The following is a 17,048-nucleotide window of genomic DNA, read 5'->3' on the forward strand; positions in this document are numbered from 1 at the left end:
TGAGCGCGTGCTGCCACCTCGTGGTTCACGTGGCAATAATTATCAACTGAAAGCCATAACGTTCAGTCTAATAATATTTTTGTGTAATTATTATTTTTACAATGTGCACCTAATGAATAAAAAAGCCTCAAAGCTCATTAATTTCAGTATTCTTGTAGTGAACTTTTAGCTTTAGACTTAATCGTTCGTTATGTTTAACGTAGAACTGCTATATAACCTGAAATATCTTAAGAAAACGTGAGTAATTATGATAGCAGTCATATTGAGATTATTGTTTTATTTGTTTTTATCTTGATGACTCAGTACATTGCTAGCCACTTCAGCTTGCTAATTGCATTTGCAACATTAGCTGACTGTGATGAAGTCGTTGCAATGTTGTTCAGTGCTTATTAATGACATGCCGGCATGATACATTTCATTTTATTTAAATATGGCCTTGATGGCTTAGTAGGATGTAATTCAGAAATCAACAGGTAACTTGTTATAACATGTTGAACCAATATATTTAACACAAAAAACAGCAGTCTAATTCGACTCATCAAAGTCATATTTAAATAAAATTAATCAGAATCAGAATTAGAATCAGGTTTATTGGCCAAGTGTGTTGACACACATAAGGAATTTGGTTCCAGTTGTTTGTGACTCTCAAAAGTACAGACATAAATAACACTATACTATACAAGATAATACAGATTATACAAGACAATGCAGATGTAATACAATAGACAGTATGAGTATTTAATATGAATACAGAATATATGACTGATCAGTTATGTACATAAAGTGTGGGAAGTACATGGTAGTGCAAATAACAATGCAATTTTTGTACAATATGCAGCAGCAGTAGTGTGAGTAACATACACAGATGATGTGATGACTGGCAGTTCTGATAATGCAGTACTTATGCTATGAAGCACAGAATATAATTATGGTGAGTTGTGCATGGAGGCAGAGTAATCAGCTCATCTTAGCACAACTAAGAGCTGACTCTTTTCACTCCCAAGAGGCTCCTTCTCAGTTTTTGGTCTCTTGATGTTATGGTTATTCTGTGAATCGCTCTTGTTTTTTTCTCTGACTAATCCCGTTTACCCATGTCACTGACCTCTCGGTCAGAATTGTGCTGTTTTCTTTCAATGTTTAAAGTTTTGGATAGTTTTAATAACTAAACTTTGCACTTTTTCAGAACTTTGTGATAAGTCCTTGGGGTTCATGATGCTGTTTGTTTAAGTAAAAAAAAAAGAAAAAAGAAACCTGGTATAAATCCCATATTAACTGCACACAAGTTTAATGATAATCCCAATTACCTCTGTTTCATTTACAGCTTGTAACATTAAACATTATACATCAGCAGAAGTGAATACTTTTGGATGGCAGTCTCATACAGCCCATTCCTTGAAGATCTCTAGGGGGAAATATTGTTTACACCACAGAGACGGTGGGTGACAAGAGCACCTGCTCGTCTGGAATGCTGGAATAAATAATTCATTACTTACCTCCAGTTGATTGTTCAAGGACAACATTGCTTGTTATTAGGTGTATTTTACTTACAAGAAAAAAGATCACTATATAATAGCATGTACTTGTCTTGCTGATGTTGCTTCTTTACATAAAAACAAACAGAAAAATAAATTTGACCAGATTCTCCCCATGATTATCCTGTTTTCTATGGCAGGTGTTCATTCACTCTTAACTCAGTTCGTTCCTCTGTCTATTCAGTTGAATGTGTAAGCAGGAGTGAGGTAACTATATGTACATGCAGTAAGTCTATGACTATAACTAGCCATGAGGAATTAATGTACACAAACTCAAATATTTGCCTCAATGGAAAATGAATTTTGTCAGGGCAGTTTATATGTAAGAATTAAAGTATGAGTTTGTCTAATAATAATGTGTGCTAGATTTCATGACAAGGTTCTATACAAAACGATGTTTTATTATTTTAGATATTTACATCATTGCACATAAGTGTGTCTGCTACTTGAAAGTAATCAGAGTCAAAAGATGACAAGAATATGAGTACAACATAAATATTTAACATAAATTACTGTGGGATATTTAAATATTACTCCACTAGATCCACTGGTCTCTTACTTCTGATGACTGGGATAGATGGTCATGTTTCATTACTCCAGTACAGTGTAATATTGTGGTAATAACTGCACAAACAAGAAACCTCAGATTTTACACGTTTATTTGTTTATTTCTTACATAAATGCATAAAAGTTTTAATGAGTCAAAGAAACATGTTATATCACAACTACAGAAAAGCAGTTATTGTTACACAAATAAATAAATTAACATCTTTGTTTTGACTATTTACAGGACGTTTTTATCAGTGTATATATGTACACAAAGACAGGTAAAATTGGACAAACATGAGCAAAAACTATTACAGAAAATGAGGTTTGGTAACGAGATGGAAAAAGTAAAAGTTTAAATGTAATGTACACTTGGAGTTTTTAGTGTGAGAGTTTTTATCCAGGACTGTGGTCTAAGCGGCTCGAAGAGAGATTGGAAAGCTGCACAAAGCCTTAATGGGATTTGTGCATCGTGTGCAGAGGTAGTGATAGTGTGTTGTGTTTTCAGAGTTCACTAAATCAATAGAATTATTTCTATTCAAATATTCCATCACTGTTTACTGGAACGAAGCGACACTTCCGTGTGAAAAACAAGCAAACAAAAAACAAACACTACTTTCTCTACCGGAACGGAGCAGACAAGATTGTTACTTATTACTTTGGGACAATTACATGTATATAAAAAAAATTACAATGAGTTGTCGCAATTTTATCAATAAAAAAGAAAGACATTAAAAAATAAAAATTATCCACAAACCATGAATTATCTGTTTCTCCTGTGAAAAACTCGGATGAAGACATGGCTGATGTTCAGTGTGCCGCCGTTTGTTTTGCTGTGTATAATCTCGCTGGTGTTCCTCTACAGTTAGCACGCTTGCACCACTCCTGTAGTTCGTAGTATTTTTAATTAGTTCTGCGCATGCTCAGTCCAAAATTTAACCCATTTAAGTGACATCTCGGTGGCTCTTGAAGAGCGTTTCTGTTACTTGCTTATTTCTTCTTGGCAGCCGACTTCTTCCCCTTAGCTGCTTTGGGTTTGCCTGCTTTAGGCTTCACGGCTTTGACCTTCTTAATCGGGCTCTTGGCCACTTTCTTCGCCGCGGGCTTCTTCGCCTTCTTCGGGCTCTTTGTGGCTTTTTTAGCCGGAGCCGCTGCAGGTTTCTTTACTTTCTTGGGCGCCTTTTTAGGAGCAGCTTTCTTAGCTGGTGCCTTTTTAGGTTTTACAGCTTTAGCTGCTGGCTTTTTCGGCGCAGGTTTCTTGGCTTTGACTTCAACCTTTTTGATCGGCTTCTTCACTGTACCGCCTTTGCTCACTTTGAACGAGCCGGATGCTCCGGTGCCTTTAGTCTGCACGAGCGACCCCTTCTTCACGAGAGCCTTCAGCGCGAGCTTGACGCGCGAGTTGTTTTTCTCAACATCATATCCGCCGCCCGCGAGTGCCTTTTTCAGCGCGGCCAGTGACACGCCTTTGCGCTCGTTAGAAGCAGATACAGCTTTCAGGATCAAGTCTGACACGCTTGGTCCGGACTTCTTCGCTTTTGATGCGGATTTCTTTTTAGGAGCTTTGGAAGTAGAAGCTGCTGGAGTTGGTGCGGTCTCTGCCATCGTACTTGCCAAAAGGACTAACGTAAACGTTTGCGAGATTAACAAGAAACAAATTGCACGTAGTGACAATGTTTACGTCGAACAGCTGAGGGCGACATATAAACGGGCGATGAGAACCTTATAGACTCAACCGACCGCGCGGCTGCTCCCAACAGTAGAGAGTGGACTTCAAATGTGTTTTCTTACCTTGAGAAACGCTGTAATTTCCGAACAAATGGTTCATAAATCGCGGTGTAAAAAGTATTTACCGATAGCTGAGTTCCCGGTTTGCACGGCTGGTTTTTGTTTTGCTCGATTTGCCCCGCCATTTTGTAATAAATGACAAAAACGCAGCCAAATCTGCAGGGAGACTGAGCAGTGGAAACCGTACTTCCTCTATTCTTTTAAAGTTTCTATAACAAATTTCGTGACGAAATGGGGATTTTATAGACATTTCACACACAAAAGACTCTGATTCACATACCCATGGTCTTTTCGGCCCGACTTTTGTCAGTACCGAGTAATTTTAAGCGATTTTCGGCGGTGGAGGTAGCACACTTCCACACCGTCGCCATTTCAACCTCCCTTAATCTCATGGAGTCTTACTTTATCCCACCAAACATTAATTGCGTCTAATTTCTGCCAAATATTCCACTAAAGATACACAAACAAGAGAGTAAAATTGTCTTATTCGGGAGAAAGACCCAGTCGTTTGAATTTACACAATAAATGGAAATGTTAGCATTAGCATTGTGTGGGATGTGAACTATACTGTGTAAAGGGGTAAATATGAAGAATAATGTTCTGAATAAAACTTTGTGTTTTGCTCGCATATTAAATAAATAGTTCACTAAATCAACATAATACTTATTATTATTATTTAACAAGACTTTTAAAATTAATTATTAAGGACATTAGTAGTTTAATGTTACAGGATCCACATATTGCCTGAGTTAGATAGATCAGTATATCTGATATTTCCACCACTTGAAAAGGTTTTGTATCTTTATGATTAATGAAATTAAAAAATGAGTTTCAAGTTTGTTTTTTACTCCATTTATGTGTACACTATTGTCTCTCATCAGTTGTCCCTTGTTTACTCAAGAGGAGAGTCCTTACAGAGGAGGTTATTGCTTATTCACTATGCAGCCCCTGGAATCAGTAAATAATAATTTAATCACTAATAATTATTTTTGATTTTGGGTCATGCTGGTCTTATACACTGCAAAAAAAGCATGTTTAAACACCTTAGTTAATAATAACTACAAAAGTCTTCTATCAGTTCAAATTGTACTTTAAGTCCTGTTATGAAGTGTGTTAATCAGAATCAGAATCAGAATCAGAATCAGAATCAGAATCAGAATCAGGTTTATTGGCCTGAAGTGTGGTTCCATCTATTTGTGAGTACAGACAAATAACACTAAACTGTACATTTAGCTTGGACTATACAAGACAAAACAGACAAGACAAAACATACTATACAAGACAATACAGACAACGTGAGACAATATAGACAGTATGAGTATTAAATAGGAATACAGAATATATGACAGATCAGTAATGTACATAAAGTGTGAGAGTGCATGGTAGTGCAATTAGGCTTTTGTACAATATACAGCAGCAATAGTGTGTGCAACATATACTGATGATGTGATGACTGACAGTTCTGAATGTAATGCAGTACTTATAGATATAAAGCAGGGAATATAATTATGGTGGGTTGTTAATCAGGGTGATTGCCTGGGAAAAAAACTGTTCTTGTGTCTGCCAGGAGGGAGGAGCTGGAAGAGGTTGTGTCCAGGGTGTGAAGGGTCAGTAGTGATTTTTCCAGCCTGGTTTTTGGTTCTTGTATGGTACAAGTCCTGGGGAGTGGGCAAGGGTACACCAATTATTTTTTCAGCAGAAAAAATAATTGCTATAATAATTGCTATAATGAGCTCAACATAAGCAACAGTATTCTTGTGGGGTGGTTATATGCAGATAATAAATATTCTGTATAACAGTATTGTTATGAATGTGTATGAATCTATTCAATTCAATTCAAGTTTATTTGTATAGCGCTTTTTACAATGGACATTGTCTCAAAGCAGCTTTACAGAACATAAACATAGAACAGAAGGTAAACATAAATGAATCTATGAAAAAGTATGTTTATAGGAGCTTATGATTTTATAAAGTTAACCTTTTTAACATGTTGCTCAGGCTTATAAGGCCTAATGGAACTACTACTAGTAGTAGTAGTAGTATTAGTAGTAGTAGTATTAGTAGTAGTCGTACTAGTACAAGTAGTAGTAGTATTACAGCCTTCACCAATCATTATGACATGGTGTTTTTATTCACCAAGAAGATGTGAGCTCAGACAGATCAAACAAAACAGTATTGTTTATTACTTCTCAATTAATTATGTAAATTTTTAATTTAGATATTTTATTTTATATTTTGTAAATATAGGAAACAAAACAAAAGGTGAGACATATTTTTAAAAAAAAAACAGCAACATACTGCAGACCATCAATAATCTTATCATATAGTATCAGTTAATGCTTAATGATTTACTTACATTAAATAATTATTAGCTATTGCTTAAATGATGCGTATATAAAATACTGAATTTTGCAAGATTAACATCGTTTATTTTTTAAATAAGCTTATTCATTATTTGAAAATTCTTAATATATTTACATTATATATATACATTAAATGGTATATTCCTTATATTTACAGCATTTTGAATCTAATGTGCTATATGTCAGCATATATTTAATAATAAATAAAATTTTAATAATTTTAAAGAATAAATAAAAATAAGCGAGCTTATATAAAATTATTTATTGCTAAGAATAAAATTATCTTAAAAAGCTCAGTGACAGTATAAGAAAGGGCAGAATTTGGAGTTTGCTCTTAGGAAGAATAATTGGGCGGCCCTTAAAAGAGCCTTTGGGTGTTTTTTCTTTCGAATTGTGAAGTCCGGAAATGTGTCTTTAGCCGCCGAAGCCGTACAGGGTGCGGCCCTGGCGCTTGAGCGCGTACACCACGTCCATGGCGGTTACGGTCTTGCGCTTGGCGTGCTCGGTGTAGGTGACGGCATCGCGGATCACATTCTCCAAAAAGACCTTCAACACGCCGCGAGTCTCCTCGTAGATCAGACCAGAGATACGCTTCACGCCTCCACGGCGAGCCAAACGCCTAATGGCTGGCTTGGTTATACCCTGAATGTTATCACGGAGAACTTTACGGTGCCGCTTGGCGCCGCCTTTTCCAAGGCCTTTTCCGCCTTTTCCTCGTCCAGACATCCTGACGTGCTCTTCTTAGTCGGTTAGCTTTGTGATCGGAGAAATAAGGGGAGGTGTGTAAGCGAAAAGAGATATACATAAGACGAGGACCTAGTTGAAAGCTGTGCGCTGTGGGTTTGGCATATAGCCAAATTTGAACAAAGAGGGTTTAATAGAGAATCTGTTGTTTTTTGGTTAGATTTATTATCGCTTCTTATTACTATTCATATTTATTGATTTTATTACACACAAAACAGTTAATTATCATATATTGAAAGTACACTCGTTATTTTTGTGAACAGGAAACGTATAATGATGTCTGATTGGCCAGAAGCTAACAATATAGGAGACAAAAACCAGCTCCTTTTTTGACTTGGACGGCTCTTAAAAGAGCCTTTGGTTGTAATTTTCTAGCCAAGCGTTTTCACTTGGACCTGGTGTACTTGGTCACAGCCTTGGTGCCCTCGGACACGGCATGCTTGGCGAGCTCTCCCGGAAGCAGCAGGCGCACGGCAGTCTGAATCTCGCGCGACGTGATAGTGAAGCGCTTATTATAATGGGCGAGACGCGACGACTCGCCAGCAAACCGCTCGAAAATTCACGAAAGAGTTCATGATGCTCATAGCCTTGGAGGAAATGCCCGTGTCCGGATGGACCTGCTTCAGCACTTTGTACACATAGCCGGCGTAGCTCTCTTTACTCCTTAAAAGCGCTCCGACTTCTTGCGCTTTTTACCACCTTTAACGGCCGTTTTAGTCACGGCTTTCTTCGAACCTTTCTTAGGAGCCGATTTTGCGGGTTCCGGCATTGCTATCAGCAAAGAATAATCATAAGTATGTCAATACCCGACTCACCCTGAGCAATTGAGTATATATATATATATATATATATATATATATATATATATATATATATATATATATATATATATATATATACAGCGCATGTGGTAATTTAAAACAAATTCTCAACGATTGGATGAGACCTTTCCATCGTTTCCTATTGGATATTGTTGAACATCAACGTGCTCCTGCCCCGTCCTATAAAAAACTTTGTTTCACTTGAATGTTTTCCCCCCTTAACAAACCTTTCTGAACCGGATTGAAGAACAAAGACAGAATGCTGGGTCATTTAGTTAAAATGATGGATAGCTTGAATTTTTTCATTTATTTTAAATTGCATATTTTACTGCTGTTATTTTGTTAAGTAGCATATAATGTAATGCAGATCTGTATGTTTATTTATCATACAAACACTTTTTTGATGCACTGCATTTTCACACACACAAAAAAAACAAGTGGTGCAATATTAATAATTATGAAAAAAATATATAATGTAATGCTCTGAGATAAGACACCCTGAGCATCTGTTTCTAGGCATTAAACTTATCCAATGCAGACAGCTTTGAAAAAGCCATCTGAAAGGCTTTAAGATTTCAGCTGTCATCACCTGGCAGTTGCTGGAGAGAAGAAAAATAGAAAAAAAATAAACATGAAGGAAGGTCTGTTATATAAAAGTAGCTTATATATAAAGAAGATATATATATCATGATGTCTGTGAATATTGCCTGAATACATACACACACACACACGTATATATAACTGAAAAATACTTTTAGTACACACAAACACAGTCTCACCCTGTAGCCCGCCTCTTCGTTCCTTGGCTCAGGACGTTGCCAAGTTTGATTGGACAGGATTTTCAGGACAACCAGTGCTAAAGCCACAATGACAATGCCAAGTGAATTGCCAAGTACCGCCTCCGGTGGAAGCTGCTTGTACGGCAGCGTCCCATTGGTCTCCGTTTTTCTACAAGAACAGACCAATAGCAGGGCAGATTTGGTGTTGTGGCACAAGATTTGCTTTGTTTGAATTCTTTGCATCCATTTTTTTACCCTGGTTAAAGTCTTAAAGCTTTTTTCACCCATTTTTAGAGACACACCTAGAGAGCACTCAAAGACAAACAGCATTTAAAGACAGTTTGACCAGTAACTAAACTTAAGTCAAGTATCTTAAGTCAACTAGTATCTACCAGTTTAGCATTTTGCAATATGCATGTCTACATCATGCATTTGTATCAGAGTTTTTTGTGACTCTAAAGTTAATGGACAGAAAAATGCCATTTAATAAATCTTTGTATGAACAGGGTAACATTATTAGCCATTGGATCTATATCTATACATTCTACATAATTTTGTTGAAAAAATTATTTTCAAACAGTTTGTGCCTTTGTTTGACCAAAAAAAAAAAAAAAAAAATCACCCATTTCCTTGTCTTCTGTATGTTGAAAAACAAATTGTATATATCAGATAAATACAAACAGGAAATTAAAATCATTCAAATTTGTTATAACTTTGAATAAGATGCAAATTTGATAGATGTCATCACTTGAGCAAATAGACCTTATAATTCTTTATCTGGTACCAGACTGGTTCTTTGTAAATGAAAACTTAAACCATTATTTTTCTGCAAATACAAAGGAAGAAGTGAGAGAATAATAATCAAACCCACACAAAGAACTGCTGATAATGTCTAGGTACAGGTTTGATTTTTTACCCAATACTTCCTCTTTTATACAATATAAATAAATAAAATGGGTAAATATGGGGAAATACATATTTCTGCAGTGGAAAATCTGGCTACACTGGTTTTCCCCGTTCAAATGTTAAGACAAAACTGGTGACTGGCCCTGTGAGCAGGAGGAAGCCAGTCACACTCCAACCAGCGAGCCAAAAAAGCACACATGTAGATGGAGTATTCGTCCATCTGTACCTGTCTTCATGCTACATTCGGTTACCTTTCCAGTCTTGAGATTTCAACTCACTGGCTGATTTAAAGACATGTTTTGTCTGTGACTTACAGTTCAAAAAACAGCTTCTCGTTGATGCCTGAAATGCAGGACACGACGCTGAGGACCAAGATAATGGCTCCCATCCACACATGAGAAGGTTTGATGAACGCTCGCAGAGGCAGGGGGGAACACGGGAGGAGGAAAGCTCCGAATCCAGCAACCCACTACACACACACACACACACAACAAATACACCACTGCCAAATACAAAATCGTTTAAATGGTAACATAGTTACTTAACATGCATACCTTCTACTGAATAGAAAAGTCCTTTATATTAAATACCATCTTTCATTAAATACTGTCTTTTTTAGAAAATCATGATAATGATAAGACCAGCTAGTTGTCCACACCTGAGTGGCAAACAAAGCGCTGGTGAGGATTCCCACCCAGCTGTGCAGTGAATACAAGTTTGTTGTATTATTGGCGTTGTGATAGTCGAACACCGCACACAAGCCCACAATGGTGAAGATTAGTGCAAGCAGGAGGAGGCAGGCATGGAGAATCTTCCATGGCAGCTTGTCCTGAGTCCAGGTCAGTGGGACACGATACACCACAGCAGCTGAGATAACAAAGATGACAAATTTGATCGTAGCTGACTTCACCACTGAGCTGCAGATCTTTCACATATATCTTTCTAGATTATTACATATGTCCAACATAAACACCATCAGTCATGCACTGCAATCCCCAAATGACTCACACACACAAGACAAAATAAGTTCCTCCCATGCACACACATACACATTCTGCTTATTCACCCACTTGTCATCCTCTTCACATCGCTTCATAAATAATGCTTTTTGACCCTCACCATTTCCATACAGCACCACCAGGCCAATCACCATGAGTACAGGATGCCAGTTGAACTGCGTGATTTTCCCATCCCAGGAGAAACCACCAAGGTAGGTGAAATTCCAGTGGACGACCAGTACCACACACACCAGGCTGAGCACCAAACATAGCAGGTAGGCTGTGTAAAAGGGTACGGTCGCCTTCATCGCTTGAACCAACTGAAAAAATATGCACATATTAGAAAGACAGTCACATTAAACATGTCAGAGATTTCTCCCTCTGACAACAGAGCAGCAAACCGTCAATAAGTTCATTCAGGAACAACAAAAATACAAAAAATACAGCCTCAATCACTAATGTAGCACCAAAAACACTAAACACATCTCAAATATTCCAGTATAAACATTTACTGTGTCTCAGCAAGGAGGTTCCTCATTATAAAAAGTAATAGAACAGTTCCTCCTGATGTCCATTGGGGAATCCCTTAAAGTGTCTATTTTAAACCCTGAGGGATTCCTTTTCAGAAAAGCTGTGAAGTAGCTTTTAAAACCCTTTAACCTTGTTTCTTAAATGTTATAGGCCACATGTGAATCTGGAATAAATGCAGAAAGCTTAATTATTTTCACCATTTGGAAATACTAATATGTTCCCAATATGTTCCCAAGAAATCGCAATCTGTAAACTGACTGAAAACGTACTGTTAAGGGAGACTGCTTCTATAAATATGAATCATGCATCTCCTTACAGAAATGTTCACCACAAAAACAAATCTTTCACATTTTAAGATATAGATGTTTATGTGGAGCTATGCAAGTCGTGCGGACAAGTACATTCATTCATTCATTCATTTTCTACCACTTATCCGAACTACCTCGGGTCACGGGGATCTCAGGCATCATTGGGCATCAAGGCAGGATACACCCTGGACGGAGTGCCAACCCATCGCAGGGCACACACACTCATTCACTCACGCAATCACACACTAGGGACAATTTTCCAGAGATGCCAATCAACCTACAATGCATGTCTTTGGACCGGGGGAGGAAACCGGAGTACCCGGAGGAAACCCCCGAGGCACGGGGAGAACATGCGAACTCCACACACACAAGGCAAAGTACATTCATATAAACCTGTTATTTTGAATTAACCATAAATATGCTTCTACTAAAAAATTAATTTACATCTCCTGACCAATCCAGAATCCAGAATTCAACCACAGTGTGGATTCCTTCTGCATATTTCGAATCTAACAAATCGACTTACCTGAGCAAATGGGTTTCAAGCATATAAAAGTTAGTAGCCACAGTAATGTGAGAAACACACAAGTGCTGCTATGATGTGAGTTCTGGATCTAAAAGCCAGAAAGTTTCCTGTTTTTGGTGACATCAGACAAAAAATAAACCGCGTGATCTGTGTTATTTGTTATTTAAAATGATTTCACTTCTTCTTTCCTTTTACTCAGAGTCTGTCTTCCTTTCCGGAGATCTGCCCAGGTGCAAAAAGTCTCCCCCCACTAATAATAATATTAATAATAATAATAAGAATAATAATAAGAATAAAAAGTAATAAATTATTTTAGTTTTGAAGTATCGTTATTATTATTATTATTATTATTATTATTATAAGCTATTCATTCATTCATTCATCTTCTACCGCTTATCCGAATAAGCTATTCACATATGGGGTATTTGTTTGTCGTCCTGTGATTTGTTTTTATTTACTTGTTTTGCATTTTTAATTTTTGATTATTTTTTGAAGCAATAATTTCGGTAAATAAACTACGTTTAATTAAAACGAATCGATAAAACAAGATAACATTCGGCAGTTTATGATCCTGTCTCAAAAACGTTAGAACTGTTAATAACACACCTTTGAGCTTCCCTAGCTTAGCAGAGCTGAATACCATGGTTTACTTCCGTCTTTCCTCAGCGCAATGCACCATGGGTAAAGCAGGGGATTTATAGTTAACTATATAACTACATTTCTTTTTTGATCGGTAATTGAATTTAAATGAATAATCTCAATAAACAATGATTTAGTGTAGCTAATTCTGTAACCTAGTGAACCAGTGTTAACGTATTCATCGATAGAGACTTAGTGAACTTTTGAACGTCGCTCTGGATAAAGTCTTTACCAGACATCCCAAGAGTCCCGGAAGTTCCGGGAGTCTCCCGCATATTGATAGCGGCTCCCTGATGCCCGCAAATTAGTTAAAATCTCCCGGAATCTAGAGCGAGCGAGCAAGAGCGCGCATGCGCGACAGAGACTGCGCTCCAAACCTTGTAGCGCGCGCACGGCAGAGAGGGAGGGGGAGCGAGAGACCTTGCGCGTGTGTGCTAGTGTGCCTCATTAAACGCATGTAAGACAGATAGCATCCTGATTGGCCTGTTTTGGTAAGTCAACCAATCAATTGTCAGTGTGGGCGGGCTTTTATCCCTTCTATCCCGGACCGAATGAATCAGTGTATCTTGAAACAGAAGCGCCATCATGGCCTATGGCAGAGGGAGAGAGCCCCAAAAAACCACAGTATAAGACACATTTTACACCATCATGGCCTATGGCAGAGGGAGAGCGCCCCAAAAAACCACAGTAAAAGTCACATTTTACGCCAGACTACACAAAAGTGTGCCCCTGTCTTATAAGCGTTAAACATAATGACAATGTTGCACACTGTAGAGTTTCATTAGTTAACATTAGTTTACTACATTAGTTCACATGAACTAATAATGAACTACACTTATAAAGCAATTATTTATCTTTGTTAATGTTAATTTGAACATTTACTAATACATTATTCAAATCTTAACATAAGTTAATGCACTGTGAACTAACATGAACAAACCATAAACAGCTATATTTTTATCAACTAACTTGTCCTCTTTTCATTCATTTTTCTTTTATTTTATTGTATTATTTATTTGTTTGTTTGTTTTATTGGGGGGGGGGGGGGGGGGGGTTGGACTGCCTGAGAGGAACCAGACTCAAAGGGGAACCCATCCTCTTGTGGGTGACACTGGAGAGTGTGATTATAAATATACAGTCTGACAAATGACTCCATCCAGGGTGTATCCTGCCTTGATGCCCGATGACAGGCTCCCCGTGACCCAAGGTGGTTCGGATAAGCGGTAGAAAATGAGTGAGAGTGAGAGAGTCTGACAAATGTTGTATTGATGAGGAGATTGTTGTCCTTAAAGACCACATGGAGTTGGCATCTCCTCTTTAGTATAGCAGAGTCTAACTGGAGCTGGTAAATCTCTAGATGCCTCAGGATCCTCACAGAGTCTGCCTCATCTCAGTGGACATCCAAAATCTTCATGGCACGGAAGACAATTAAGAGTTATGCGTTGATACTTTTCTAATTTAAAACCTGATTAAAGAAATGTGAGTATTGTTTTACACTTATGTACATTTCCGAGGATCTACAGTGAGATCTTCAGACCCCTGATCATCACACCCATATGTGGTTCTTCCCCAAACTGCTGCCACTTTATAATGATCTAAAATATCTTTGATTGCTGTAGTATTTACAAGGTAGTCAAAGAAGACAGTGTCCCTGTGACTAACTATTGATAAATAATTGTGTTGATGTAACAATCTCAGTAGCGTTCATTAAAAATGAAGTGAAGTGACATACAGCTAAGTACGGTGACCCATACTCAGAATTTGTTTTCTGCGTTTAACCCATCCAAAGTGCACACACACAGCAGTGAACACACACCCGGAGCAGTGGGCAGCCATTTATGCTGCGGTGCCCGGGGAGCAGTTGGGGTGGTTCGGTGTCTTGCTCAAGGACACCTCAGTCGTGGCCGGCCCGAGACTCAAACCCACAACCTTAGGGTTTTGAGTCAGACTCTCTAACCATTAGGCCACAACATCCATATCAAACAGTTTGCATGCTGTTTTGCACTGGTTTTGCTATCTTTGCACATGCTGTCTTGCACATTCAGTTTTCAAATTAACTCTATCAAATTACAGACCTATTTTAAACCTTTCATTTATGTCTAAAATAATAACAAAGGGGAACAATATATTTGAAGGGTTTCAGTCAGGTTTCAGACCCCATCATAGCACAGAAGCTGCACTTGTTAAAGTTACAAATGACTTGTTCTTAGCTTTGGACCAAGACTGCATGTCACTATAAGTTCTACTTGACCTTAGTGCTGCATTCAACACTATAGATCACAACATTCTACTAGATCACACAGGTATTCAGGGACATTTAAGTTGGTTTAGAGCCTACCTGTCTGATCGATACCATTTTGTAAATTTAAATGGTGTATTATTGCCAGTTAATTATGGGGTGCCTCAAGGATCAGTTCAAGGGCCTCTGCTTTTCTCAATATACATGCTTCCCTTAGGGAACATCATTAGAAGCATGGGATTAGTTTCCATTGTATATCTCATCAAAACCAGATGAAATTGCTAAATTGTCTAAATTAACTGAGTGCGTTAAAGAGATAAAAAGATTGGATGACCTGTAATTTTCTGATTACAAAACTCCGATAAGACAGAAATACTACAGTCAGTCAGTCATTTTCTACCGCATATCCGAACTATTCTCGGGTCACGGGGCGCTTGTGCCTATCTCAGGCGTCATTGGGCATCAAGGCAGGATACACCCTGGACCCATCGCAGGGCACACACACTCTCATTCACTCATGCACTCACACACTATGGACAATTTTTTCCAGAGATGCCAATCAACCTACCATGCATGTCTTTGGACCGGGGGAGGAAACCGGAGTACCCGGAGGAAACCCCCGAGGCATGGGGAGAACATGCAAACTCCACAGACTCCCCCAAACTCCCCCAACCCTGGAGGTGTGAGGCAAACTGGCTAACCTCTCACACTTCAACTTCCATTTAGAAGGATGTAACTACTAGCTCAACAGTAAAAGACCTGGGTGTTATATTAGACAGCAACTTGCCTTTTGAAAATCATATGGCCCATATTACAAAGACAGCCTTCTTCCACCTTAGAAATATTGGCAAGCTAAAAAAAATCCTATCTTTATCTGATGCTGAGAAGCTAGTTCATGCATTCAAAACTTCTAGACTGGACTTTTGTAATGCATTACTAGGTGGTTATCCTGCATCTTTAATAAATAGGCTACAGTAAGTCCAAAATACAGCTGCCAGAGTTCTAACAAGGACAAGAAAATATGCTCATATTACCCCAATTTTATCATCTTTACACTGGCTACCTGTTAAGTTTACAATTGATTACAAACTGCTGCTACTTACATACAAGGCTTTAGCTCCCATGTATCTCACTAGTCTTCTAACACATCAGGCTCACGTGATGCGTCACATCACGCTCTCTGAGATCACAAAACCCAAGACTTCTGGTAATTCCCAGATTATCAAAGTTGTGTTTGTATTGGTGGTATTGCATTTTCATATTTAGCTCAGAAAACTTTAGAATAGTCTTCCTGTTAGGATTTGACCAGGGGATAGGAGGCAAATGTGACACAGAAGACGCTTGGAGTCAGGTGAAGGGTGATTTATTAGTGCACACACAGTGTAAGTGATAAAATAATCCACAACAAAAAATAAAACTGTACAAATTTTAGCGTTTACACAAAATATTTAAGCTAGTTCAGCTAAATCAATTGACCTGAACCACCTCAGTAAGACCATAGCATTTATTTGGTCCACTATCTACAAACACCATCTCCTACAATAACCCACCCAGACTGACTGTGTGGGAGCCATTTTATTCTCTTAGTCCCGCCCCTGGATCTAACCATTCTAAAATTGGTAGGGCGGTTCTCTCCTCTAACTATAGGAACATGGGCAACAATCATTGGCAACAACATATACAATAATGAAAATAAATAAACACAAACACACAATTCAACACATGTCCAACCACCATTAAGACTTTCAACACCAAAACAATACATTTTTATTCAGGCATGAACTGGTGACCCATATGATGTCACACAAAAATGGCTGCTCAGCATGTTAAGTGTATAAAAGTCCCAGGTTGTATATTGCACAGGTTTGGTTCAGGAAAATGGAAGCTGGTGAGTGTTTGCAATCTTTGTGTGTGTCCCCCAATAAATGATAGTAGTGATGGATGAAAACTTGTGTCTGTGGTTATTTCAAGTCACAGTGCCTTAAACCCAACTTACACTGTGACACTTCCTGATAGTGTTCGGGGCTCAGACACTCCCAATTTAAATGTAGATTAAAAACGTATCTCCTCAGTCAGGTGTATACATAATACATTCCATAATCTTGAGCTCTAAAACATCTGACAAAATGCACATTATCATCTAGTGCTTGCTAATATTATGAGTCTCTTTCTACCGATCCCGAAGGCATCCAGAAATTGTACCAGCGCCAATTCTTCTGCGCCATGAAGATTTTCGTGAGGCATCTAGAGATTTACCAGCTCCAGCTGGACTCTGCTTCATGAAGTATTCGGACATACTAAGAGGAGAGACCAACTCCATGTGGTCTT

The 17,048-nt window shown here is 38.2% G+C and overlaps 3 protein-coding genes across 5 annotated transcripts; all 3 read right to left on the reverse strand.

The window, feature by feature from the left end:
* Positions 1-2,174: 2,174 nt before the first annotated feature.
* Positions 2,175-3,767, reverse strand: LOC132854455 (histone H1). Its single transcript, XM_060882863.1, has one exon. The coding sequence runs from the start codon at positions 3,681-3,683 to the stop codon at positions 3,069-3,071; it is 615 nt and encodes a 204-aa protein (XP_060738846.1). The 5' UTR covers positions 3,684-3,767; the 3' UTR covers positions 2,175-3,068.
* A 2,709-nt stretch (positions 3,768-6,476) lies between these two features.
* On the reverse strand, positions 6,477-7,020 carry zgc:153409 (uncharacterized protein LOC767650 homolog). Its single transcript, XM_060884192.1, has one exon. The coding sequence runs from the start codon at positions 6,953-6,955 to the stop codon at positions 6,644-6,646; it is 312 nt and encodes a 103-aa protein (XP_060740175.1). The 5' UTR covers positions 6,956-7,020; the 3' UTR covers positions 6,477-6,643.
* A 1,062-nt stretch (positions 7,021-8,082) lies between these two features.
* Positions 8,083-12,869, reverse strand: LOC132855282 (lysosomal membrane ascorbate-dependent ferrireductase CYB561A3). 3 transcript variants are annotated; one of them, XM_060884132.1, is made up of 6 exons: positions 12,714-12,869; positions 10,599-10,797; positions 10,138-10,346; positions 9,794-9,948; positions 8,574-8,742; positions 8,083-8,393 (listed from the first exon to the last, which is right to left on the reverse strand). In XM_060884132.1, the coding sequence occupies exons 2-6, from the start codon at positions 10,783-10,785 to the stop codon at positions 8,370-8,372; spliced, it is 744 nt and encodes a 247-aa protein (XP_060740115.1). In that variant the 5' UTR covers positions 10,786-10,797; positions 12,714-12,869; the 3' UTR covers positions 8,083-8,369. The 3 variants fall into 3 exon arrangements, with proteins under 3 accessions (XP_060740115.1, XP_060740112.1, XP_060740114.1); XM_060884129.1 differs by lacking the exon at positions 12,714-12,869 and adding an exon at positions 12,449-12,598; XM_060884131.1 differs by lacking the exon at positions 12,714-12,869 and adding an exon at positions 11,843-12,042.
* Positions 12,870-17,048: the final 4,179 nt, after the last annotated feature.

This window comes from Tachysurus vachellii, chromosome 12 (assembly GCF_030014155.1).
Source record: "Tachysurus vachellii isolate PV-2020 chromosome 12, HZAU_Pvac_v1, whole genome shotgun sequence".
NCBI lineage: Eukaryota > Metazoa > Chordata > Actinopteri > Siluriformes > Bagridae > Tachysurus > Tachysurus vachellii.